Below are 27,800 nucleotides of genomic sequence, written 5' to 3' on the forward strand. Positions count from 1 at the left end.
TCATGTTGGCCTCAGAGGTTCCATTTGGAGCTTTTATAAAAAAAAATTCTATTAGATTTGACAGGGAAAAGTAGAAGATTGCACAGAGTGCTATTGTCAAAATCATAAACGTTGTACAGGATCATTCTGGAACCACTGGTATCCATAACGCAGCAGAACATTGTGACTTCCAGTGCAAAAAAAGAGAGCCTTATGCAACATTATACCCCAAACAGTAACACAACGTCTATATTAGAAGACAATTCCATAGGCCTTACAGCTCTAAATGCACCACATGAGATAGGAGATTTACTACTTCCATTGTAAGAATGTCCTGTGGTTTTTCTATGTAGGTGGAATACGTGTCAGGCAGTACTGTCCACAGCGGGTGACAGTCCTGCTGGTTGTTTAGAAGAGAGAGGGCTAACTGGCAATGGAAGAAGCATAACAACCCAGTGTGCAACCAAACCAGTTTGGCTCTGTGCCTTAATCCCTAGGCGACCTAGGACGTACCGGTACGTCCTGGAAGTCTGTCTCCAGACGACCCTGGACATACCGGTACGCCCTGAGCTATGAAGCGCGCGCTTCATAGCAGGTGGGGGTCCGGCTGCAATCAGCAGCCGGGACCTCACCAGTAATGACACGCTGCAGCGATCTCGCTGCCGCGTGTCATCAACCCCTTAAACGCACGGCCGCAGCGGTTAAGTGTAAGTGACAGGGGGAGTCCCCTGTCACTTACTGATCGGGACCCCTGCAGTGTGACTGCGGGGGTCCCGATCGTTAAAACGGACCGCCGGAGGTCTCTCACCTTCCTCCGTGCGGTCCGATCGGCGATCTGCTGCACTAAGCCTGCACAGGCAGGCTCAATGAGCAGATCGCCGATAACACTTATCAATGCTATGCCTATGGGACTTAAAATGTATTTAAAAAAAGTTAAAAACACCAACACACTACCCTAAAACCCCTCCTCCAATAAAAGTTTAAATGACCCCCCATTTCCCATCATATAAATAAAACATATCAAAATAAATAAATAAATAAACATATAATATACCGTAGCGTGCGTAATTGTCCGATCTATTAAACTATAACAAGCGTCATTACGAATGGTGAATGGCGTACACGAAAAGAGGGAAAAAAGTGCGCGGATTACCGATTTTATGTTACATTATATATAAAAAAATATGGTATTATTAAAAACTAGAGATCATGGCGGAAAAAATGACACCCCATACAGCCCCATAGGTAAAAAATGAAACCGTTATAAGCGTCACAATAGGGCTATTTTATTAATATTTAATTGCCAAAAAAAAGGATTTCATTAAAAAAAATATATAACATTAGAAAATCTGTGTAAACCTGCATATGGTTGTGTTCGGACTGACCTATAAAATAATAGTGTCATGTCGCTGTTACCATATAGTGCATTACTTAGACACAGGAACCCCCCAAACGTTACCATATCGCATTCTTTCTTACGATTTCACCTATTTATATCTTCATAAATAATATATTTGGAATTCCATCATACATGTTATAGTAAAATGAAAGACGCCATTACAAAGTACAACTATTCCTGTAACAAGCCATTACATGACCCTGTAGATAGAAAACTAAAAGTGCTAGAGCTCTTAGAAGGGGAGGAGGGAAAACGAAAGCGCAAAGATCAAAATTTGCGCGGTCCACTGGGTCATTTTGGGCCTGGTCCTCAAAGGGTTAAGGGGAGATTTATCAAATTGGTGTAAAGAAGAATTGTCGTAGTTGCCCCTAGCAACCAATCAGATTCCACTTTTCATTCCTCACAGACTCTTTGAAAAATGAAAGGTGGAATCTGATTGGTTGCTAGGGGCAACTGAGACAATTCTACTTCACACCAGTTTGATAAATCTCCCCCTAAGTATCCTGCAGGTTTTAGCCATTTATGCTGCTTCAGGGTGCAGAAGCTGGACTCCTGCTGCTAGAGGGTACAAGGTCACTTCCCAAGCATATATCCAGGGTTCTGGTGGCGACTTATCTCACATAAAACAATGGGGTCAGGCAATGAAAATCCTCTCACTCCGGAGACCCCCTATACCCTTTACACTGATTGCCGCTAGCATCGAGTTCAGTTGACATTAGTATTAGTATGAAGTGTATGGGGACTTTAGCAAAGCAGTAAGAACAAAGTTAACTATTCCATATACACATCCATGGCAACTGTACCAGCTCATTAAATGTTTTACCAGCATAACAGTTTAGTATATTATAAAAAATATATATACACTTTTAGGCCATGTTCACACAAAGTATATTTATGCTAAACATACGATGTATTGCAATGAATGAAATCCCAGCAGGAGCCAATACACATTGTATACTCTCCGCCCAGGATTCCATCCGGCTGCATAAAAAACTGACATGTCCGCTTTCTGCGGCCGCTATTTATTGAAAAGCGTCCACACAGTGCAGTTCACACAATGACATGCAGTTCACACAATGGAGTGTTTGGCTCCGGCCACTCGCTTCATTGTGTGCAGAGGTAAATTGGGATGCGTCCGAATCCGCATCTGAATTCACTAGAAATGAAGATCATTTGGCTGGTACTGCAGAACCGGCCGGGATGATCTTCAGTAACACCGGCCGTTCTGTGACCCAGCCGGGTCACAGAACGGCTGGTGTTATACACCATGTGAACATGGCCTTAAATTGTCCAACAAAATATCAATTATATGGATGAGAAAGGACATAAAATTGGACCAAGCAGCAACTATTGAGCTCATAAAGACTCTAGGTCAGCTTGACCACCTACTGGTTCCAAATGGATAAATATATCTTGAGCACAGACAAATGTAGGATGCAATGCTAGCAACAGTAGAAGCAGTCCAAAGGTTATTCTGCTCCATTCTCCAATATGGCATTTGCAGTGTTGTTGGTTTACATGAACAGGTAAGTTGGTGTTATACTTGCAGTGAGGATTTCTCTATTCTGTAATCTCTGAGTGTAAGAAAGACTTGAGGGAACCTCTGGTTATTGTTAGTTTCATGTGTAATATGGCCTGACTGCTTTGTATGGTGAACAAATAGGCATGAGGTGTTATAGGATCAGGTGACCCAAGAAATCACATGGACATCTTCATTGTATCTGATACTCCGCAGAGCACTCTCTTAATGGTTGCAAGAAATTATGAGTATTATTTGTCCAACAGATGCACATACACTACATGTATCTCCGCACTGTACTTCTGTATGGACACGATTGTATGCCATGGCTGGTTAAACACTGTAATGATCCTGATATGACAGTATGTGATGAACAGAAATTGGCTGCACGTTTGATAGAATTTAGTATTTAATGCAATAGAAGGAGAGGGACCAGATAACATCCTCTATAACCTTTTTTTATTGATCCCTAATACCATTTAGTAGATGTTTTGTAGGAGGAGTTCCTTTAATTATACGATTTTTCCAGCAGAACTCAATTCATCTCTTGGAGTTCAGATAATACAGAAGGTCTCTGGGGAGTAGTGTTTAAAACCTCAGAACCTGTGACAGTATCTGCTTTGCTGAAGTATTTCGCATATATCTCACAATAGAGCTTAGTATGCTGTGATACGGATCCATATGTCAGCATGCATTGTCATATATATATATATATATATATATATATATATATATATATAATGACAAATACCAATCAGAATGCAAGAAAAAGCTGGATATTGTACCAACTAAAAGTTCTTTGTTTATTCAAATATACTCTAGCCCATGAATGTTACATTGTTTGTATCATGTCCCACTGCTACCTTGGTTCTACTCACAAATACATGTGGGTATAACCAAGGTAGTGCTGGGACATAATACAAACAATGTAACATTCATGGCCTAGAGTATATCATCTCTATCATCTAAGGAAAGGGGGGGGGGTTACCTTAGCATTACTGATGCTCCTGTTTGCCTGATTGGAATGGATGGCAGACACTGGAGGGGGTAAGGGCAGTGCCATATTGAGCTCTGCTTCTTCTGCTATGCTTTCTCTTATGTTCATTGGCGTGCTACACTTCTGAGCCCAGGAAAATGAACTTACTGCATGTATACAGGGAATGATCCAAATGTAGTCACTGTTGACTATGTTTGGGCCAATAATGTGATTACGGCTGCTGCTGTTGTGCTCTGGTATATGTCTGCATTATCTCTTTTGACGTGATGCTAACATGTTATAACAGCCCTAATACAGGGCACATAGTGCAGTTTTTCCAAACTCTTTCCTCTCTGGTTGCCTATGTCTCCTTGGGACATTTATTTAGTGCAGTTAAAAGACAGCAGATTTAACCCTTACATTGGCCACAGCAGAAATCCTCCCCCCATGAAGTCCTCTCAATCTGGGCCCCCTCTTCCCCTCTCCATGAGAAGAGAACTTATCTCTAAAAGATGCTGGGCAGTGTATCCCCCACCCTCCTCTCTAACCTGATGGCAGGAGGAGGAAGTTTCTGCACAATGATCCCTATGACGAGTTGATCGCTCTGTCTATAGAAGTAAACACTGCAAGTACAACTTCAGGTGTTAGCTGGAGCCTCCCTGGTCTCTGCACCCAGGGCAGCTGCCCCCCTGCCCCTCCCTACACCCCTGCTCTAACCTCTAAATGGTTATTGTGTACAACTAGATACTGGGCACTTGTCCCTTCCTATTGCTTGTTTTTGAATTTGATTACTGGCATTTTGTATTTACCTGGTACATAGCTACTAGCAGAGATGCCATGTATATACTTGTTCTTGTTGATAGCTGCCCAATGTAATTTCGTATTGTAATTTGGACTGTGTGTCCAATTCGTAATTACCCAAAATGTGTCAAGGAGATGGGCAAGGCTTGTGCCCTGTGACTTCAACTTATACTTTAAATAATGATGAAAGTGTTTAAGTATGATCATAAGTGATTATGAGATGGAATACTTAATTCAGTAGGATTTATCAAGACCAGTATACGGCGGTTTCAACTAAATCCCTGCCCCCTTGTCCTACACTGGATTTATGTCTGTTTTCCCATGCACCCCCCCACCCCACCCCTGTGCCTTGCCATACACCCTGACCACCCATCAGATGAGCAGGGTGAACATCTGCAAAAATGACCAGATTTTTGTTCAAACAAGATAGTTTGCACCAAAAAACGTGATTTTGTCATTGTATGCTGGGATAATAAATTGGAAGCTGGGGGACTTTCGTTCGAATATCGAATATTCGAATATCTCACTATTCGATCGAATATCTATTCGATCGAACAGTATTCGCTCATCACTAGTATCGATCTGTCTGAAATCAAAGCTGCTTTTCTATGTTAATTAACTCAGGAAAATGAAAGCTGAGCTGTGATTGGTTGTTAAGAGGGAACCAGACACGTAGCATAAGGTTTCTCTAGCACAGTAGTCCTCAACCTGTGCAGCGGTCAGGGCATGCTGGTAGTTGTAGTTTTGCAAAAACTAGAGAAACACAGTTTGGATATCATTGCTTTAATAGAAAAATAAGTGCAGTACAGCTTTAGAAAGTAATCCAAAATATGCAAATAAATCAGTAAGATTGGCAGGTGCCTGAATAAGGAGCGTGCACTCAATAACTGTCCTTGTGGTTGGGCGCAGTTGTAATCCATATGGCTGATTAAGCACAATAATGATGTTCATTTGCAGGTCACTAATGAATAGACTCATAATTCAATCATGCATATAACAAATTCCCACTTGTGAATGTGCTGACATCATTGTCCTGTCTGTGCCCCAGTGACAGAATGTCCTGGATCTTAGTGTCTGCCTCACATTCTCCAGCTTTCAATGTATTAACACTAACTGTGCCAAGAATACATCCGCACAGGGCACATCTCATCCAAGAACTCCATGAAGTAAACTAGAAAAACATGGTTGCTTTCTTTCAGGCTTGGCACCACTGCAACACCAGATATGTTCTATCCTGTTTCGGAAAAATAGCAGACCTGTTTTCTACCATCATATACCCCATTATATTTTTGACTATTGAGCCCTTTGGAGGTATTCCTTCTTCAGCATATTCATTAATTTAGGCTGCTTTTATATCCACACAGTTCAGTTGAGTGGAGGCCGTAGATGTGTAAAGCCCTCTTCATTGAAGTCTATAGAAATGACAGAAAGTGCCAAGGAAGCAGTGCAAATATCACGTGCATCTTTTTTCATGCACAAAAACAGGAATTAGACTGTATTGTCATGTGGCAGTTGAATTAGGTGTTTATCAAGCACTGCACTGAGCAAGATACATGCATTTTCTAAAAGTCTTAAATATAAGCCGGCTTGTAACACTAAATCAATATACAGACAATAGTCTATATATCTTCTAAAGTAATGACCTATAAATGAAAGAATACAGCTGAAGGTCTCCATATACTTTAGACGTCTGCCGGTCAAACCTGATGTACTGTAATTGTATCCAGCACCTTTAGCTATGTGTTGAAGCACCATGGACAGCTCTTCTGAACGCACAGCTGAAGGCTCTGGATTCAATCATTGATTACTTCTGGTAACTTTTCAAAATAATCTTTGATAATTCTCACAACAGGCTCTGTTTGTCCACACTGGGGGCCAGCGGGCCAGCCCCTAGTGCTTCATGCCAGGCCAGTGCTCGGGAATAAACTGGTGCCGTGCGCAGGAACCAGGAAATCCCCACAGCACTGGCATCCCCGCGCCATTGCCGGTCTGTTCATGTTACAAAAAAACAACAACAATGTACTAGTGGTACATTCACTTTAAAGCAAGAAAAATGGCTTAAAGAAAGACAATTACCTTAGCCATGATTATAAACCTTTAAATATTGTATGTAGTGTTGCATCTCCGATTATAGTAAATAAGGCTCAGTTGCAGTACTGTAAGAAGCCTAAGGACAGGTGTAGTGCTGTTTTTGGAAGAAAGAAGCCATATTTTTTCCGTATAATTTTTTTAAGTAGTGGCATTTCAAGTCAATGAAATGCTAGCCATAGATAGGAGAATAGCTGTCAGGACACCTGCTGCCATAGCCACATAATATCTAATGTCCCTTTATCACATTTGTTTTCCAGTGGTGTCTTTCTTATACTGCTGACTGCTGTGCATAGAGAGCTCTACATGTATTATTGCTTTTGTTGCACCTATTGTGTAATCTCAGGGGGTCTTTACTATGTGCTGGTTTGCTGCAAATCAGTGAAATGTTTTTTTAGATCAATGTTCTTTGCCTTGGGCCATGATATTTAACTTATTTGTCAAAGTACCATCTGCTAGACAACATGTGCTATATATTATTCATTTACTAACAGTTGCTGGCATTTTGCACTTTATGTTTCTCAGATTTATAATGTTGTTCAGGCTGGAGAGAATGAGGTAGAGAGAATTCAAGGGATCGCTGGGCACATATATGTTGCAATTGAGCTTTTCCAACAGTTATATTTGTGAAGAGCTATTATCAAGATGCGCTGTGTCGCTGGCATAATTCTTATAATAAATTTCATGATATTTTATATCACTATAACCCCTTGGACCTGCGCCTGTTTTACCCGCCTTGGAGTGGAGGAGGATACTGTTTGTCTTTAACCCCTGTGGGGATTAGTCGGGGTGATTGGCTGCGGTTTATTCACATGCTATCAGTAATATTTGTGCCTTTTACCAGCACAACCTACTCAGGTGAGAGTTCTATGTGCTTACTTTCACCAGCCCTGTCTGAATTACGCTATGGAGCGCTGTCTTATATTTTGTTCCTACTATTTCTATTAAAAAATCTAACTTCTTCCAGTACTTATCAATTGCTGTATGTCCTGCAGGAAGTAATGTATTCTCTCATGTCTGACACAGTGTTTTCTGCTGACATCTCTGTCCATGTCAGGAACTGTCCAGAGCAGAAGCAAATCCACACAGAAAACCTCTCCTGCTCTCCCGACTGGAAAGAATATGACTTTCTGTAGGACATGCAGCAGCCGATAAGTACTGGAAGACGTGAGATTTTTTTTAATAAAAGTAAAAAACAAATCTCTGGCACTTTTTGGCACCAGTTGATTTGAAAGAATTTTTTTGTGAACTACCCCTTTAAATTTTTTCATTATAGTGTATATAGTATAGCATATATTGGGCTAAACCGGACACTTTTAAACCCAGCAAAGGGCCCACTATCCAGCCATACATAACATGTGCATATACTCTTTCATTATATTGCAAAATGTGCTACACCCATGGGATCTGTTTTGCATGACGGATCATGTCCGTTTCGGCCTTTTAAAGGAGCCTCCTGCCCTATGATTGACAAGTACAACACTGGGAGTAAAATTATTCCAATAAATATTTTTGGCTAGCTTTAGATGTCCAAGGAATAATTTTCCAAAGTGATGACTTACTAGAGGACAGTATAGATAGAGCAAAAGTCTCCTAATCCAGTTATCAAATTGAAACAAATGCAAGGCAGCTATCCTCTTAACTTCTGTAAGTAAGCTATATGACTATATCAAATTGTAAGTGAAACCAAAGAGTAGAGAAAAACATCTTCCCATATGAACAGCTGAAAAAACAGGGACTATGAAGGAAGGTCACTACTGACTTAATTTGTTCTCTGAAAAGCAGAGGTGAGGAATATCCACTTTCCAAATGGATGGTAAAACTTTCAAAAATGCATACAATTGCACAACGCTGTCTCTTAACACAAAGCTTGTATACATTCAATTAATACATCAGAAAACTATGAGGACAGTGTGAGAGTCATATCTCATAGAGGTTGTGTGAAATTATGTTCACACTACGTTTAACAGCGTCCATTGCATAGCTGTTAAACTGCCGTCCACCGTGCTTCTTTTAGGATGTTTCTGCAGCCGATACCTCTGTATTGGCTGCAGAAAAGCTCTTTTGTTATCGTTCGGGTGTGCCCGCAAATCAATTAGCCATTCGCTTCAATGTAATGTGCAGCTGCCGCTGCACTTAGCATTTTGTGAACAGCTATTATTTCAGGACACTTTTCACTGAACAGTATCCGAAAATAATAGGCAGGTTTTAACGCCCGTTGACTTAAGTGCAATGCTGCCCCTGCATTAAAGAACAGACGCTGACTCCATTGGAATCAGCGTCTGTTCTTTACATAAAAATTACGTTGTGTGAACATAGCCGTAAATGATAAAACTCTGGTTACCTGCAGCTGCCACTAGAGAGTTCCTACCAATGACTGACTGATTACTAATTAAAAAAATAAATTACATAGATAGATAGATAGATAGATAGATAGATAGATAGATAGATATATAGATAGATAGGAGATAGATAGATCTTCAATAAACTCACCCTAGTGGTGGCTGCAGTCACAGTTTTATCATTTAACTATATCTGTGTAAAGGAAAGATTTGGAGCAGGATATTTGGAGCTGTGTAAATGAAAACCAAAGCACTAACTCTTTTAAAGATAACTATTTAGTTTATCTAGTTACAAGAAGGGGAAAACAATATATATTGTTCATGTTAATGTTTTGTGTTATTGAGCATTAGATAAGTGGATCCTTTGTGTGGTTGCCATTTGATGCCTCTACAGCACACTGTTATTATTATTGACATGACACATCTCATGATAACATTTTTTTTTCAATCTTCTTCTTACAGTGCAGTTTGATGACTGTCAAGGTAATGAAGAGGTGCAATATGAGGTCTCCAACCCAGATTTCAAAGTGGAACCTGATGGATCATTAATTGCATTGAGAAATATAACTGGGAACATCCGGGTTTTGTTCATCAATGCTCGTTCTCTTCACTCTGATGATATGGCAGAGGTCAAGATTCTGGGGAAGAGGGAAAGACACAACTCAATAAAGGTAAAAATTACTACAGACAGCTGTCTGAAAGTCACTAGTCATCTTGTATGAAGAACTGTGTGTAGAGCTCCAGGGGCAAAGCTGGAGGGTGCCATTAGATGTTTCTTTTTTCACAGAATATGTTTTGGCTGAGAAGCCCTGGTAGAAAATGACGCCTTGTTATAGTGATACCTGGGCCTCACCATTGATTATAATAAAAATCATGTCAATTTATTTTTCATGTGTCTTCTTAACAAGTAGAATGAAAAATAAAAAACAAAGTAAAACATGTTAATAAACTAGAGAATTATGCGGCCAACATAAAAGCCCTTCTAACAAACTGCTGATACATTACAGAATCAGCGTCACACCTGTTCACAGATTGAAGCATACAGTAAGTCCACTGAAGTGAATGGAACAGAAATGCAAAGCCCCCTACAACATGGGGACATGTGTAGCAGCCATGTTTCCAGAACTCTAGACAAAAAAAGTCTGATTTGGTGTTGACTTTTTGAGCAGCTGTCATTTTGACATCAAAAGGTGTCTATCTTTACAGCCATCAAATAATAGACATCAAAAGTTGTCTATCATTACAGCCACAAATCATGATCATGCTTAGAGATGAGCGTATGCTTTCGTACGTCCAAACCAGATTGTGCTGCATTTGATTAGGAGTGGCTACAGAAGTTAGATGCAGCCCTAAGAAGTCCTGGAAAACATGGATACAGCCTATCCATGTTTTCCAGGCAACCTTAGGGCTGCATCTAACCTCTGCAGTCACCTGAAATCAAGTTCTGCAGAATTTGGTTTGGACGCTCATCTCTAAGCATGATCATTATTTGCGGTCATTAAAATTAGAGATGAGTGAACCGGGTTCAGGTTTGAGTCGATCCGAACCCGAACATTCGGTATTTGATTAGCTGGGGCTGCTGAACTTGGATAAAGCTCTAATGTTGTCTGGAAAACATGGATACAGCCAATCACTTTGTCCATGATTTCCACATAGCCTTAAGGGCTTAATCCAGCTTCAGCAGCCACGGTTAATCAAATGCTGAAAGTTTGGGTTCGGATCGACTCGAGCATGCTCCAGGTTCGCTCATCTCTAGTTAAAATACATCCATCTATAAATAGTTAGATCCCAAAAAGATGGCCGCAAAATGACATTGCGTGAACATAGCCTTCATTTAGTTAAACTTGCTCTAACAAATTTACCTGAAATTAAATACTTTTATCATTCTGATTAAATGTTTTCTTCATGATGGGATTTAATAAGATATATTAATATTTCATATACACTCTTCTGTGACTGCGCATTCACTTGCCATGGACTCTGGGAGTTGTAAATTTATGTACAATGATATTCCAGTGCTTCCCTTTGACATTTTAATCTCTAAAATACTAATTTTTACTCAAGTCGTGTTCTCTCCTCTGTATCATTTTATCACCTTATCTGCGGCTTAAAACAATCCACAGAGTCAGTATTTAAATCATATGGCTAAGAGATTATGTCCTGTGGAGCACAGAGCTGACAGTAACCCAGACTTGTAAGAATATGTAATTGAGTCATTCTTTTCTATCATCTAATCTGTGGTCAACCGTATTAAGTCTAATTCACGGAAATCTGGGTGACAACTAACAGTGCCCATAGTGGTTTTCATGTGGTTCCTCCAGTATCTTTAATAGCAGTACTGCTGTGTCATTGGGTTCTGGGCGCCATTGAATCACTCTATGCATCCATGGCTAAAGTATTTTTAAACAGAGGTAGACACCTTTGCCATCAGTGAAATAAAGCCTAGCTATGCCTTTGGGCTATGTTCCCACACAGTATTTTTGGTTAGTATTTTGCAACCCAAACCAGGAGTAGATTGAAAACACAGAAAGGCTATGTTCACATACTGTTGAAATTGAGTGGAGGGCCATCATTTAATGGCAAGTAACGGACGATGTTTTAAAACAGCGGACATTATTTGCCATTAAATGACGGCCATCCACTAAATTTCAACAGTGTGTGAACATAGCCTTTTTTGTGTTTTCAATGCACTCCTGGTTTTGGTTGCAAAATACTGACCAAAATACTGAGCAAAAATACTGTGTGTGGACAAAGCAATAAACTGGAAGTAAACTGAAATATAAGCAATTATATTAACGTTTGTAATTTACTTATTTAGCTATCCCCAAATCCTAAACTGTCCATTGCTATGCTAAATACATACACATTAGCTGTATACAGACACAGCATAGATTCACTGTACTGAGAACCTGGCATAGAGAGTGATAGGTACAGCATATCCTGTAAAGCTGATACACAGCAGTAGGAGGAAACAGCAAAGTTGGCACAGTGCAGGCATGGCTCGGAGATTCCCTGCATTTCTCACCTGCCCACCTTTCTTTCCTGCACATGTGTTGGCATCCTGCCTTTTACCTTATCACCAGCCTGACTAGCTTTTGCTGACAGCATCCAGAAGTCTAGATTGATTAATAAACTAAATTACAAATATTAGTAAAATCACTTACTTTTTTATATATACAAAAAAGACAGTTATACTGGACTTTCTGCTCTCTCAGTATAAGAAGGAACAGCAGGAGGTGGGGTTTGCACAGCAGCGTAGGGGGTAAAAAAATATGTTTCTTTCAAATCAGTTGGCTTTAGAAAGTTATATAGATCTGTAAATAAACTTCTTTTAAAAATATCCAGTCTTCTCATACTTATCAGCTGCTGGAAATGATGATTTCTTTTCAGTATGATACAGTGGTATCTGCTGCCACCTCTGTTCCAGACAGGAACTGTCCAGAGCACAGTTCCTGTCTCGGACAGAGGTGGCAGCAGAGAGCACCGTGCCAGACTTAAAAGAATACATCACTGTGTGCAGGACAAATGCAGTGTCCCAGTACAGAAGATTTCTCTTTGTGTTTCTCCATCTCTCTGTGTGTCTCTGTGTATATCAGTATTTCACTTGTGCCTGTACTGGAAAGAGTTAATGGCCACTGCAAACTGGTTGTATTGTACTGCCCCCAGTGTTCAAGTCTGGTATTTCTCATGTGTCTCTATGTATATTCATTTGCCTGTTATTTAATTGTGTGATGATGCAACTGGCCAGTGTCATGTGACTTCCCCGGCTGCCATAGTAACCCCAATAGCTGTCCAGCTTTTGGCTGGGGTCAGTTAGTCACTTCCCTTTGTACCTCAGTAGTCTTCTCTCTACCCTCAAGAGAGAAGGTAGTAGTGTTCTCTCCTCCACCTTCAGGAGGGAGAGCGTGCTCTGCTGCTTCCAAGCAAGACCGCAACTCAGGGTGATTCGCTGCCCTGTTCCAGAGACAGATTCTGGTCCAGTCCTGACCAGTCTCATCTTCAAGATTCTCCATTCTATTCAAAGATCTGGGTGTCGTTCTCAAGTCACTATCTTCTCATCATCATCAACAGCAAGTATTCTATTCAGTCTATTCCACCCAGCATCATTCTCAGGGAAATACTACCCTCATTCTCCGTTAAGATTCCTCTCATCCAAAGTAACTCTGTCACACCACGGCCTATTGCAGCATCACCCATCTGCTTAGTTATATTCAAGTTTACCTATTCCTGGTTTCATCCAGAGAGACTGTTGCTATTGACAATCACCGTGTTAATAAACGCACAACCACCGTTGTTTCTGAACCCTGGCATTGGTCTAGTTATTGGTTCCTTGACTAAGGGCAACGAAGAATTGTTGGGGCCCCGGATGGTCAGGTTCCCGTGGGTTAGTCAGCTCCCCTCGTGCCATAACCGTGACCTAACATCTGCCAACTGGCTACCCGGGTCCGACCTACCACCGCTGACAACTACTACTCCCAGCGTGTTACCCCATCACACAAACAGCAGGTGATAGGTATGAGAAGGCTGGAAATTTTAAAAAAAGAAGTAAGTTACAAATCTATATAACTTTCTGAAGCCAACTGATTTGAAAGAAAAAGATTTTAGCTGGACAACCCCTTTCAATTGTAGAAAAGGGGAGAGAAACTAAATAAGGACTAAGGTTCTGGAGAGAAGTGTTTTTAGAAAAAAAAACTAACAAGAACAAGAGGACACAGTGAGAGGTTAGTTGGAAAAGATCAGAAGCAATGAGGAAAAATGTTACTTTACTGAAATAGTTGTAGATGCTTGGAACAGGCTTCCAACATATGGGGCTGGTAAATCTACAATAACAGAATGTAACCTGCCTGGAATAAACATATATCTATCCTAAGCTAATAAGAAGGGACATTCCAAAAGGGGCAGACTAGATAGACCACGTGGTCTTTTGGGGTTTTTCTGCTGACAATCTATGTTTCTATGAAACCCTGGAGAAAGATGACCCAAGCTAGAAAATGAGAGCAGATACAAGGTGGTCTGCTAAGCAGAATCATAAAGGCTGTGTAGAGAGATCATACAGTAGACCAATCTGCCTGCCCACCAACTACTGCTGCACGCCTTATGAATAGTCATATGCAACAGTGCTCTGCTGCTATTCACTAGACAGCGTTGTTATGAATACTCCTATGGAGGAGTGCAGCAGGAGCTGGCGGGCAGGGGGATCAGTACACTGAGGGTTACAAGAATATCCCCAGTGTGCCAAACCTCCCCATAAATATATTATGAAAAAAAAAGGTTTAGCCACTAGTGGGGCAACAGACCTTTTAAATAAAGATATGGCCGCACTCCATGTACCCTGCCCTATTGGAATCTATGAGCAGGTTAGATCCGTTTAACTTGCTACTAAATTTACTGTGGGATACCAGGAATATACAACTCAAGCAAAAGTAAGATATTCCCATACACGACTCTGCTATAGGATATATGTATCATACACTCTGTGATCAGTAATATAATAATGACATCTTCCAGGCTCCTTAAGGCACTTGTAAGCTCCAGATGGTGGTGGGTAGGCAATGATTCTAAGGATAGTGAGAAGCTTGAGGTGATATGGCATATGCCTGCTGCATGGTTTATGTACATAAAAGCCAGCGACTTACAGGTGGCCTGTAGGGAGAGATAGAGGCATTAACTTCAAGGCTGAAAAACAGTTCCTTATACAGCTGTGTAGGTTCAGTGTCTTTTTGCAAATTACCAAACAGGAACAAACTATACACTCTGAAATGTAAACATCTAACACCAAGCACATCACAGCCCTCTGGAAAATACTTCTCATCATATCAATCCTGATGGTCTGAGATACCCCTGATCACACTGGCCCTATGATGTCATCAGGGCAGTTTCTAGGTGGGTGTATTATGACATAATTCAGTGACTCACAGGTGACGTCTTCTTTGATCGGAGCGGTCGCTTTTCTTTGCCTCTTCATCTGGCCCAGACCACCATGATGATTTCTTGCAGCTACAGTGCGTCTCTTCAGAACCTGCCAGACAAACATCTTAGGCTGCACATTTATCCAGCAACTTCCTTCCCTTTTCTCCTCCCATAGGCTCCTAAACAGTAGTAATTGCTCTGTTTGGTGCACTAAAGTCAGTAGGTATGTGGGTTGCCCCCTGTATGTAGGATCCCCTGCTGTGCCCCCATATAGTAATAATACCCCCTGGTGTGTCCTCATATAGTAATAATGCACCCTGCTGTGCCTCAGTATATTAATACTGTCCTCTGTGCCCTCATATAGTAATAATGCCTCCCACTGTGCCCTCCCATAGAAATAATGTCCCCCTGCATTGCCCCCATAGTAATAATGTCCCCCTGCACTACCCCCTTAGTATTAATGTCCTCTTGTGGTGTGCAACCATAGTAATAATGTCTCCCTGCACTACCCCCTTAGTATTAAAATCCCCTGTGGTGTGCCCCTATTTTAATAATGTCTCTCTGCATTGAACCATAGTAATAATGTCCTCCTGCACTACCCCCATAGTAATAATATCCCCTGAGGTGTGCCCCCATAATAATAATGTCCCCCTGTGTTGTTCCCCCATAGTTATAATGTCCCCCTGCATTGCTCCATAGTAATAATGTCCCCCCTGCATTGCCCTCATATGTCCACCTGTATTTCTCCCATAGTAATAATGTCCCCCTGCCTTACTCCATATCTCCCCCTGCATTTCCTCCATAGTAATAATGTCCCCATCAATTACCCCCATATATCCCCCTGCATTGCCCCCATAGTAATAATATCCACCTGCATTGCCCCATAGTGGTGTGCCCCAACACATAGCTGTCGACGCCCCGTGCAGTGGCCCACCCCACCCAGTCATAGAAACCGCCCTGGATATCCTGGTAAAGTCCTAGTTCCATCACATTTACGATAGTAAGTCTGCTCCCCTGTATCTAGCGTTTCTAAGATTATTCCAAAAGAGCTATGACTGGAATGTATGTAGTGTCTCTGTAGTGTCTCTGTAGTGTCTGTAGCAGAGGAAATCTTCAGATGCACTGTGGCACAGTGGGGACTGTCTCTATAGCAGCTGTCTCTATAATGGGACACTCTGGCTGTCACCTTAGAATAGGATCACTACCGTATGCCAGCACTGTAGCTTTCTCTCATATGGAAACACAGTGGGGACACTATGGAAGGGATAATGTGCTCCAGTGTATTGAAGTCATGGAGATGCAGAGATTGTCATAGTTCTTATTTCTGGTAGTCAAGGTTACATTATAAAGATCCCTGTAACATGATTCAGCAGCATGTAATGGGTTACTGAGGCTTTCTACATTCCCATTCACCATTACTACACCAAAGATGCATTGTGAAAAGATGGAGAAGAAGAGTAACTTTTCTCTAGGAACTTTGTGCAGTTGTCAGAGCCAGTAATAAACTTGTCACTAACCGATGAGTCTGTGGCGTAATACGCCTGGAGGGGAAGGAACTTTCTCAGTTTGCATTTGTCTCTCTTTTGTATTCTCACACAACATTGATATTATTTTAGATCTGTTTTATGTTTTGCTACATATCTCCTAGTCCAGCTGTGTTGTGCTATCTTGTGTACTGGAAATTGAAGGTTCTCTCCAGGTTTCCTTTTCTTTTTTGCAGTCGACTTTCTGAAAGCTGTAAACATTTACCTGAGCATCATTTTCAAACTGAGTTGTCAGATCAGTAAATAGACTCTCCCTAGTGAACAGCTAACAACTGGAAAACTCCTAAAGAATATAGTCCAGTATCTCAAACTCCACCATTGGTTTCACATGTCCTTTCCTTTACTGCTTCTTTCCATTCCTTGTGTAATAATTGTAATCCTCTGTAATGTATGATTCTCTCAGGGGGATGTTTAGCATACTCCCCTCCTAAACATATGTTGTAATGCTGAGATAACCTATTATTTTTGCTATCAGTCTGTAAGGATCTTTTTACAGGACCTGAATTGAGATAAAACCTACAGTCAGGTCGTACAGATGCTCGCTTGCTCGTTTATGTGGCCCATTAAATTCATCATAGGCGGCTGCACATTGCTGTTTACATAGGAGGATGTGTGGCCGATTAGCAGTGATTTTATTGGCTGCTCAACAAGGGATAGGGGTGGATTAACTTTACCATTGGCCCCGGGCTGTTCACCAAGCCTGGGTCCCCCCACTCCACTGTAACTATGGTAGCACTAGCGTAGTGTTCATAGTAAAGGATAGTTAATGTCATGATGCCCTGATTTGTGCAAAATTGCGGTAAAAAAGCAGCAATTTTTTTGCAAATCATGGCAGAACTGTAGCCAGAAGACAACACATCACTGAAAGTAGAAGCCTGTTTGGGTGGCCATGGGCCCCCTGGAGCTCAGGGCCCCGGGCTACCGCCCGAAAAGGGCCTATTATATTCCGCTACTGACCAGGGATTATCTGACATAGATACCCACGTAAACACAAAAGAAATTATTTTTTTTTAATTCTAGTCTTTCCGCAAAACAAACAGACAACAAGATCCATATCATATAACAAAATTCCTAAGAAAAGAAAAACCTTATTCTCTGTACCTATAAATAGAGAGCAGTAACTAGTATCCTTGAAACTTCCAAAGCCTTAACTATTCTTCAGCCTTTGCTAATCTGAATGGATCTTACCACCCCGCCACCCCATCCTACCCACCCCACCCTCCCTAGAAAAAAAAAAACAAAAAAAAACACCCCACTCACCAATTCCACCCTCAACCACTTCCTTCCCAACCCTTTCAATAACCTCAGCCCAGGGCTAGGAATTCATCTGTTTCTTTAAAGTTGTCCCACTCTGCCCATGTGTTCCGGAATTGCATTTCACGATCATAAAGTTGGGCCGAAAGGTCTTCCATTCTGTATATCTGTTCGACCTTATTTAACCAAGACCTTACTGAGGGAGTGTCCACCCTTTTCCAGTACATTGGGATACAGGCCTTCGCGGCATTAATTAAATGACGTATGACTGATCTTTTATAAATCCTCACAGGGATCTCAGAAAGGTGAAGAAGGCCCAAAGCAGGTGTAAATGGGAGGTCATATGAAGTAAACTTAGATATAATTTTCCCCACTTCTTCCCAAAATTCTTAATTTTTTGGACAATGCCAGAACACATGTACAAATGAACCCCTTTCCCCACATTCCCACCAGCATAGTGGTGAACAACTTGAAGCGTATCTGTGGATCTCACTCCGTACACGATACCACCTTGCCAAGATTTTATAATTTGTCTCTTGATAGCAACTGGATATCGATGTAGAGTGAGCCAGCCTAAGGAATCTATCTACTTGCTGATCGGTCCAAGAGACATCTAAGTCCTTCTCCCATTTTGTTATAAATGGAGGTCTACTAGCCTCCATGGGCGAACCCAGCAAGCCATAGATGCCCGACAAAACATGTCGCTGAGGACCCAAGTTATCACAAAGTTTCTCAAAACATGTAAGGGGGCAGGAAAATTTCTGAGCAGGGGGTAACGACTTCAAATAGTATTCCAGCTGGAAACTTCTCCAAAACCCCAGTGGGTATGGCTCCGTAATGCCCAACAAAGCACTTAAGGTGGGCCAAGAGCCATGTATTAGCAATGATTTTGCTCTACCCTTATTCACTCGGTACCACTCGTCAAACATTGAGTCCTTCAGTCCTGGCAGAAAAACTGGATTTTTCAGAATAGGGTAAAGAGGGGATGGATATGGCGCTAGATGACCCTTAATTAGAAATTTCTCACAGATTTTAAGAGTGGGAGTAATCGTGGGGTGTTTTGAGATATGTTTAAACGCTTTGTATATCCAGGGGGCCGCCGTCAACTCCAAGGATAAAACACTTCGCTCCATATTCACCCAAAGCTTGGTGTTCTGATGACAATGCCAGTCGACTACCCGCGCCAACTGAGATGCAGCATAGTAATGATATATATTTGGGAGCCCAACACCACCTTCTTTCTTTTGCCTACATAACGTATTTCTGGCAATCCGTGCTGCTTTTTGCGCCCAGACAAACCTCCTGAACATAGAATCAAGAGCTGAAAAATTTTTTTAGGAACTAAGATAGGCAGGGTCTGCAACAGATACAATACCCGCGGCAACACATTCATTTTAATGATAGCGCATCTACCAAACCATGTGAATGTTCCTTTTTGCCACCTATTTAAGTCATTCATTATGGTTTTTAACATCGAAGCATAATTAACCTGATATAACTGAGAAATGTGTGAAGTAAGGTGCACCCCTAAATAAATTAATGAATTGTGTTTCCAACGAAAAGAAAAAGAAGACAGTGCAGAAACTTGTAAATTAATATTAAGTGCCTCTGACTTCTGCATATTAATCTTGTAATTTGATAAATTTTCATATCGTGACAATTTGTAAATTACATTAGGTAGTGATATGTTGGGGTTAGAAAGAAAGAATAACAAGTCATCTGCATAAGCAGCAACTTTGTGAGTGTTTCCGTTTATTTGTATACCAGTGATATCAATACTTTTTCTTATGTGACATAATAAAGGTTCTAACGTGAGTAAAAAATTAATGGGGAAAGGGGACACCCTTACCGTGTACAATTATAAATGCTAAAAGAGGATGAGAGAAGGCCATTGACAGAGACCGACGCTGAAGGGTTAGAATATAACGAGTTTATCCAGCTCATCATATTCGGTCCCAAACCCATATAGGTTAGCACACGCTTTAGGAAGGGCCAGCTAACTCTGTCAAAGGCCTTCTCTGCATCTGTTGATAAAAGCATTAATGGAATGTTGTAAGTATCCGCATGGTGTATTACGTTAAGTGCACGTGTAGTGTTATCTCAGGCTTCACGTGTGTGCATAAAGCCCACTTGACCTAAATAAACAACCCCCTGTAAATGTGGCATAATACAAGCTGCGAGTATCCTTGCGAAGAGTTTTAGATCTTTATTTAACAATGAAATAGGTCTGTAACTCTGGCAACCTGAATGATCCTTCCCCTCCTTGGGAATGACCCTTATGTGAGCTCTAAGCGTATCTATAGGTAACTGGCCACCTCCTGAGAGAGAGTTAAAGGTCTGTATAAAACGTTGACTCACTGCCTCGGGATTCACTAAAACTTAACGTTTATTTTATTATTAAAAACTGATCATCCGGATGTGAAAAAAGCAAAACCAAAAAATTCCAACCTAACACCAAATCCAAAAATCATGAACAATTAAACACAGTTCTGGTAAAAAAAAACCAACCACCTGTAATCATATCCCAGGTTATCTCTCTGTGCCGATATGATAGTCGGACTTATATTCCTGTCAATGCCGGTGTGGTGACCGGACTTATACGTTCCAACCTGTATATTAAAGGGAAAGAAAAGCGGACACTATGGATCGGGGTCCTTATCCCTACAGGTGGCTTATTTACCCGGTTACTCGGGGTGAATAGATGATGGACGTGTTGGACGTCTAACGTAGGTGTGTCTATTCAATCCTCGCCTCGGGGCCCTACTATAGCCTGCCCTAGGCAGAGTTTACGTCCTAAGAAGGACGGCCCCGCACCGGATCCTATCCCTTACTCTCCTAAACTTCCCCTACACTGATGTACACTACCTGTCTCACTGGAGATCCCTGAGCTAGCTTGCGTTGCTAGTGACAATACAGGGCAATAGATGTAAGATAATATAATACACCTAAACAACTTTTCAGAATAGCCTAAGGGATAGGAAGTCACAGACATACAACAACAATGATTATTGGGGGGTAATAATGATGAAGTCTCAATTATATTGCACTGATCCCTCCCAATACACAATACTGTGTTTAAAATATACACATATCATACAGATGTACACATATTGCTGCCATGCAGATAGACTGATACATAAATTAAACACTGAAGATGCATATCAACTATATAAACTGCTAGCCAGACACAGTGTGTCCAAGTCTGAGCAGCAGGGCGGTCTCTACGCATTTCTTGTCCCCCATCAATCATCAGGAGACCTATTGGGGGGTCTGATGTAGGACATCTGTAGCCATGATAGACGTCATGCCACGATGATGGTTGTTAGGCGTCTATACCTTTCTGGCCGCCGAGCTTCTTTTTATATCCAAGACTCCTCCCATCTGTATCCTTATTGGTTGAGGAGTCACGGGGTACTCAGTCCTATAGGGCCTTGCCGTAGCAAGCATGTATGACGTGATCCCGTGCATGCGCTCTAGATGATGTACCTTGCGCATGCGCTGTAATAATCCCGCGCGTGCGCTCTGGAAGATGTACCTTGCGCATGCGCTGTAGTGGACATATATCGACATCAACCATCGCTGTAATGATCACGCACGTGCGCTCTGGAGGATGTACCTTGCGCATGCGCTGTAGTGGATATGTATCGGCATCAACCATCTAAGTAGAAGATCAGGTTGACTACGCATGCGCAGTGCAATACCGCATACACAGGTGTACCTTGGCCCGGCATGAATGTGTCAAGGATATGCGCAAGCGCCAATATAACGGTGCGTGCACACTAAGACATATCTGACAATTGACTCAAGCCGGCAACTAAAAAAAGCCTTAGGATGTGCGCAAGTGCCTCAAACCATGAGATGGAATTGCCTGCCATAAGGTTTGTATTGGCCACTAGAATAAACAACTCCTGCAGCACAGCGCATGAGTACGCCCTTATCTAGTACTACCACTGCGTTATTATATGCAGGGCTGAGATGTATATGTTTAATGTCCCCTATATAATCCTTTGGCCCTTAATGCTACGACGTGTCATCAGGTGATAATAGAGTAGGTATATTTACAACTCAGGTAAGTATATCCGAGTACCCCAACCGATCAGTGATCGAAATTGGTGCTCAGTATAGTAATAAAATTACACACTAAGCAGTCCCGTGGATGTAATAATGATAAATAATCCAACTTAATGGACCTATGATAATCAAGCGTGATGCACTTTATGTGCTGATAACACACTTTTCAAGGAGATATACTCTACAGTACTATTGCTACGCAGGTCAAAGATATCCCGTTACAGATGGTTGATGCCGATACATATCCACTACAGCGCATGCGCAAGGTACATCCTCCAGAGCGCACGCGCGTGATCATTAAAGCGATGGTTGATGCCGATATATGTCCACTACAGTGCATGCGCAAGGTACATCTTCCAGAGCGCACGCGCGGGATCACGTCATACATGCTTGCTACGGCAAGGCCCTATAGGACTGAGTACCCCGTGACTCCTCAACCAATAAGGATACAGATGGGAGGAGTCTTGGATATAAAAAGAAGCGCGGCGACCAGAAAGGTATAGACGCCTAACAACCATCATCGTGGCATGACGTCTATCATGGCTACAGATGTCCTACATCAGACCCCCCAATAGGTCCCCTGATGATTGATGGGGGACAAGAAACGCGTAGAGACCACCCTGCTGCTCAGACTTGGACACACTGTGTCTGGCTAGCAGTTTATATTGTTGATATGCATCTTCAGTGTTTAATTTATGTATCAGTCTATCTGCATGGCAGCAATATGTGTACATCTGTATGATATGTGTATATTTTAAACACAGTATTGTGTATTGGGAGGGATCAGTGCAATATAATTGAGACTTCATCATTATTACCCCCCAATAATCATTGTTGTTGTATGTCTGTGACTTCCTATCCCTTAGGCTATTCTGAAAAGTTGTTTAGGTGTATTATATTATCTTACATCTATTGCCCTGTATTGTCACTAGCAACGCAAGCTAGCTCAGGGATCTCCAGTGAGACAGGTAGTGTACATCAGTGTAGGGGAAGTTTAGGAGAGTAAGGGATAGGATCCGGTGCGGGGCCGTCCTTCTTAGGACGTAAACTCTGCCTAGGGCAGGCTATAGTAGGGCCCCGAGGCGAGGATTGAATAGACACACCCACGTTAGACGTCCAACACGTCCATCATCTATTCACCCGAGTCACCGGGTAAATAAGCCACCTGTAGGGATAAGGACCCCCATCCATAGTGTCCGCTTTTCTTTCCCTTTAATATACAGGTTGGAGCGTATAAGTCCGGTCACCACACCGGCATTGACAGGAATATAAGTCCGACTATCATATCGGCACAGAGAGATAACCTGGGATATGATTACATATTGATTAGGTTGGAATTTTTTGGTTTTGCTTTTTTCACATCCGGATGATCAGTTTTTAATAATAAAATAAACGTTAAGCTTTAGTGAATCCCGAGGCAGTGAGTCAGTATTTAGTGATTGGGAATACACGAATATAATTGGCAGTGATACTGTATAAAACATTCCTTAATTTCTGGCAAGAACTTCTTATAGTATTTTAATGTAAACCCATTCGGGCCCGGAGCCTTGCCTGCCCGTGAGAATTTAATGGCTTCTTCAAATTCCTGCATCTCTAGGGGTGCCTCAAGAGCTGCAATTGCCTCTCCAGAGAGACCAGACATGCCAGAATGAGAAATATATGTGTCAATAGATGATAGAAACGACATGGAAGGCTTTTGTTCATCTGAAGATAGACCATAAAGAGATGCGTAATAGATTTTGAATGTTTCCGCAATTTGTTCTGATAAGGTCACCTTAACACCATTTGAAATTGTTATCTGTGGAATGAAGGACCGCGATCGTTGTATCCTGAGTGCTCGAGCTAGCATTTTGCTGGGTTTGTTGCCAAATTCATAAAACCCACATTAGCATTTTGCAAGAGCTACTCGAGCTTTTGCGAACATAAGCTCTTTTAACTTACTCCTCAGCCCCCGCAGTTCTTCTACTGCTATCACCTGAGAGTACTTGTGTTGTCTCTCTAGAGTTGCTATCTTGTCTAAAAGGGTAGTTATTTCAGAAGTCTGTTCTCTTTTTAGTCGGGCCCCCAGCTGCACCAGAATACCCCTGATATAACACTTGTGTGCTTCCCATATCATGATAGGTGAAATATCACCTCATTACTCATCTCATTACGCATGAAGAAGTCACAAATTTCTTTCCGGAGTTCACTTACCACCCCCTGGTTCTCTAACAGGTGTTCATTCAAACGCCATTTCTATGTTTTAGCTGTATTGGATGATAAAGAGATTGTTAGACTGATTAACGCATGGTCAGAAAAAACTATGGGATCGATACACGTTGAGATAATTTTATCTAAATTAGAATGGGATAGAAACAAATAATCTAAACGGAATATAACTTGTGCGGGTTGGAAAAAAATGTATAATCCCTATCCTCGGGATGTGTAAGGCGCCATGTATCCATTAGCTGGAATGAATGCAGCAGGGATTTAGCCCTCTTCAGTGCGGCAAGTGGTACCGAGGAACTTCCTGATGAGGTGTCCATGTGTGCGTTGAGTGCCACATTGAGGTAACCCCCCTAACAATACCATGCCCTCTAAGAACCCTTCGGCGGCATACAGGCACAATTCAAGGGCAGATACTTGAGACACGTGTGGAAGATATAGTGTCCCAAAGGTACACAGTTGTCCTGACATTTTACCCTTAACAAAGAAAAATCTGCCCTTTGGATCTGCCAAATGCGCCATGTACTCCCAAGGGGCTGAGCGGGCAATCAAGATCGCGACACCCTTTGTTTTGGAGTCGGGCGAACAGCTGTGGTAAACTTCAGGGAAATAAGATTTGGTTAGTCTCTGAACACTATCGATTTTAAAGTGAGTTTACTCCTCAATAATCTCAGTAAGGAGGACCTTTTCTTAGGTATATTCAAGCCCCTGGGCATTTAAAGATATACAAGTCAACGAGACCATCACTCAGTTCTCTGAGGCAAAGAATGCAGAAAGAAAAAATGGAAGAAGAAGGAGGGAAAAAAAGACTAAAATAAAAAACCCAAGAAAAAAAAAACACACCCACTCACCTAAACCCTTTCCCTTATGGGACTATAGCCGGTACCGCAGAGGTTAGTGGTACCCACTTCCACTCTCCTAACAGTGGTACTTCCCTTTCTATTTGGGGACATTGGAGAACACACCGGACAGCAAGGCACACCCGCCAGAGACTCTTTACCCGCAAAATGTGATCCTTGTCTTAGCTCGAAAGAGAAGAGGGAAAAAAAAAGAAAAAAAAAACCTTTAAAAAAAAAAACACCCCAGAAAAAAAAGACTTAAAAAGAGAAAAAAAAAGGATAATGATGATGTTCCACCCATGAGTATAAACCACTAGGCTCTGCCTGCCCATAACCCTCCCGCCACTCCGCCCCAGAACTACCCCTCTGCTTCAACTTCATATAAAACATGGCAACAAATAAGTAAAATTCTATCCAGTGTGCAGTCTTTCACAAGTCCATTATTATGTTATGTAGCTTTCTATATGGGAGCTGGACCCAGGAAAAGGGGGGGGGGGAGCGCCACACAAAACCAGAAAAAAATAAATAAATGGCAGGACAAAGGAGGCGTAGATGCTCTTGGCTAATAACCATAAACTTTCAAGCACCACTAAAGCAGAAAATAAACATCTTAACTAAAAGTTCTTCCATATGTATCTTATGGGCCTCTAGTCCTTAGCAACAAAAAGGTCTTTAAATGGTGGCTGTCCGTAAGTTGTCCAATCAAGTACTGAGGGCAAAGCAACCCCCAGAAAAGCTGAAGCCCCTGCAAGGTCTCCAGGGGAATGAATTGTGTACGTTCGTCCATCTTTCCGGATTATCAGGTGAAAGGGGTGTCCCCATTTATATGAGGCTCCCGAGTCCCTTATAGGTTGCAAGAGGGGCTTAACAGTTCTACGCATAGATAATGTACGGCGGGAGACATCGGCCAGCAAAGTAATCTCTGACCCCTCAAATACACTTGGACCTTTCTCCCAGGCTTTTTGCATGATAGCCTCTTTCTGCTGAAAAACATGAACTCTGCAAAGGACGTCTCTTGATCTGTTATAGTCTCCTTTTCGTGGGCCTATTACTCTATGGACTCTGTCCAATTCAATATGTGCATCCTCTGTAAACCCCAAATAGCGATTGAATATAGCTTTAGCCACACCTGGGAGCTTATCCCCATTAATGTCTTCTGATAGGCCACGGATCTTAATGTTATTGCGACGGCTCCTATTTTCCAAGTCATCCATTTGTAATGTGATATTTCTTAGAATATTATCATGCTGTGTCACCTGAGTTGCCATTTTATTCATGGCGACCTCAGCCGCTGCCTGACGTGATTCTAGAGCCGATACTGCCGTCATTATCCCCTCACAGGAGAGCTTAATATCAGCCACATCTTTACTGTATCTTTCCTCCATATTGGCCAACTGTGAGGATAAATCAGAGCGCATAGGCAGGGCACTTTTCAGGTCTCTAACTGCAGCCAAAATTGAACTCTGCACATTCATCTGTGGATCAAGACCCACTTTCTTACCCATTACTGAAGGAGGATCAGGAGTTCCCAGCATCTGCTTGCTAGTGTCCATACCTGACTCATCAGATGCATCTAATGTTCCTGTCGCTGTTCTACCCCCCTGAGGTGGTGTATGGGGTAGCTGTCCCGGAGACCTGGCATATTTTAATAGCGCTTCTTTAGCCGCCTGTGCTTGTTGAGCAGCTGCTTTCTTCTCAGCTCTCTTTGGGAGGACATTAAAGCTCCGCTGCTGGGAAACAACTCTGCACACCACCGACTGCAGCCTTGCTCAGGGAAAGCTTCCTTCCTGTCTGTATCCCCTGTTCACCACAGAAATTCTCTCCCTGGCACCGACACCACAGGTACCAACCAGCACGTAACAACCACCATTCACTCCTGGCTAGCAGACAAGGGTCAGGAACACAGCTTTCCCAGGCACCTACTCTCCCAGTGGGAAGCAGTCAGGTGCAGATTAGCTTAACCCCTTAGTGACCGCCGATACGGCTTTCTACGGCGGTCACTAATGGGCCTTATTCTGCTGCCATCAGCTTTTTACGGCGATGGCAGAGAATAAGGCTGCGGGGCCGGGACGGCCCCCACCCCATCCCCCCGGCTACCGGAGGTAGCTGAGGGGTTGGGGCAGTGTGTGGGGTCCGCCCCGGCCCCCCCCCTTACCGACGATCGCCGCTATTAACGTTATAGCGGCGACCGTCGGTAAAGAGGATTACCGGTGCTGCCGCCGCCTTTCATCTCCCCCCGCCGTGAATCTACGGCGGGGGGAGATGAAATAAGTGTCCCCCAGACCTCAGATCAGACCCCCCTAGTGCCCCGATAACTAACCCCCCTCCCCCGGCGGCCATCATTTCCAAGATGGCCGCCGCCATCGCTGTGAACCGACTAACGTCGGTTCACAGCGATGAAAGAGTTAAAATGAATGAAAGTCCCATGCTCTCCGCCACCCGAGGTAGCGGAGAGCATGGGGCAGTCATCGGGGACCCCCCTGTGGGGTCCCGGTACAAGCGATCAGCGGTATATACTATATACCGCTGATCGCTTGTGCCATGTGCTCCCGGCACTTTTTATCCCCTGTCACCATGAATGATTGGTGACAGGGGATAAAAAGTGATGTCCCCCCACCCCCCAAGTCGCCCCCCACCCCCCCTGTCACCCCCGTCCCCCAGTCACCCCCCCTTCCCCATTTACTCACCGGATCCACGGAGCTCCTTCCTCCTCGACGTCCTGGCTGGTTATGAAGTGCGCATGCGCTTCACAACCAGCCAACTCTGAAAATTTAAAGTGACAGAGACCAATTTGGTCTCTGTCACTGAACTATGATTACTGTGATAGAAAATATCACAGTAATCATAGTAATACAGTGAAAATGAATATGTAA

General features: G+C 42.4%; 1 protein-coding gene across 1 annotated transcript in view; it reads left to right on the top strand.

The window, feature by feature from the left end:
* CDH13 (cadherin 13) overlaps positions 1-27,800 on the top strand; it is a 579,181-nt gene that overhangs the window by 174,174 nt on the left and 377,207 nt on the right. The window contains exon 3 of the mRNA XM_069966164.1: positions 9,567-9,775. Within this exon, the coding sequence (XP_069822265.1) occupies positions 9,567-9,775 (209 nt within the window). The remainder of the gene's footprint in view (positions 1-9,566; positions 9,776-27,800) is intronic.

Source organism: Dendropsophus ebraccatus, chromosome 4, assembly GCF_027789765.1.
Source record: "Dendropsophus ebraccatus isolate aDenEbr1 chromosome 4, aDenEbr1.pat, whole genome shotgun sequence".
NCBI lineage: Eukaryota > Metazoa > Chordata > Amphibia > Anura > Hylidae > Dendropsophus > Dendropsophus ebraccatus.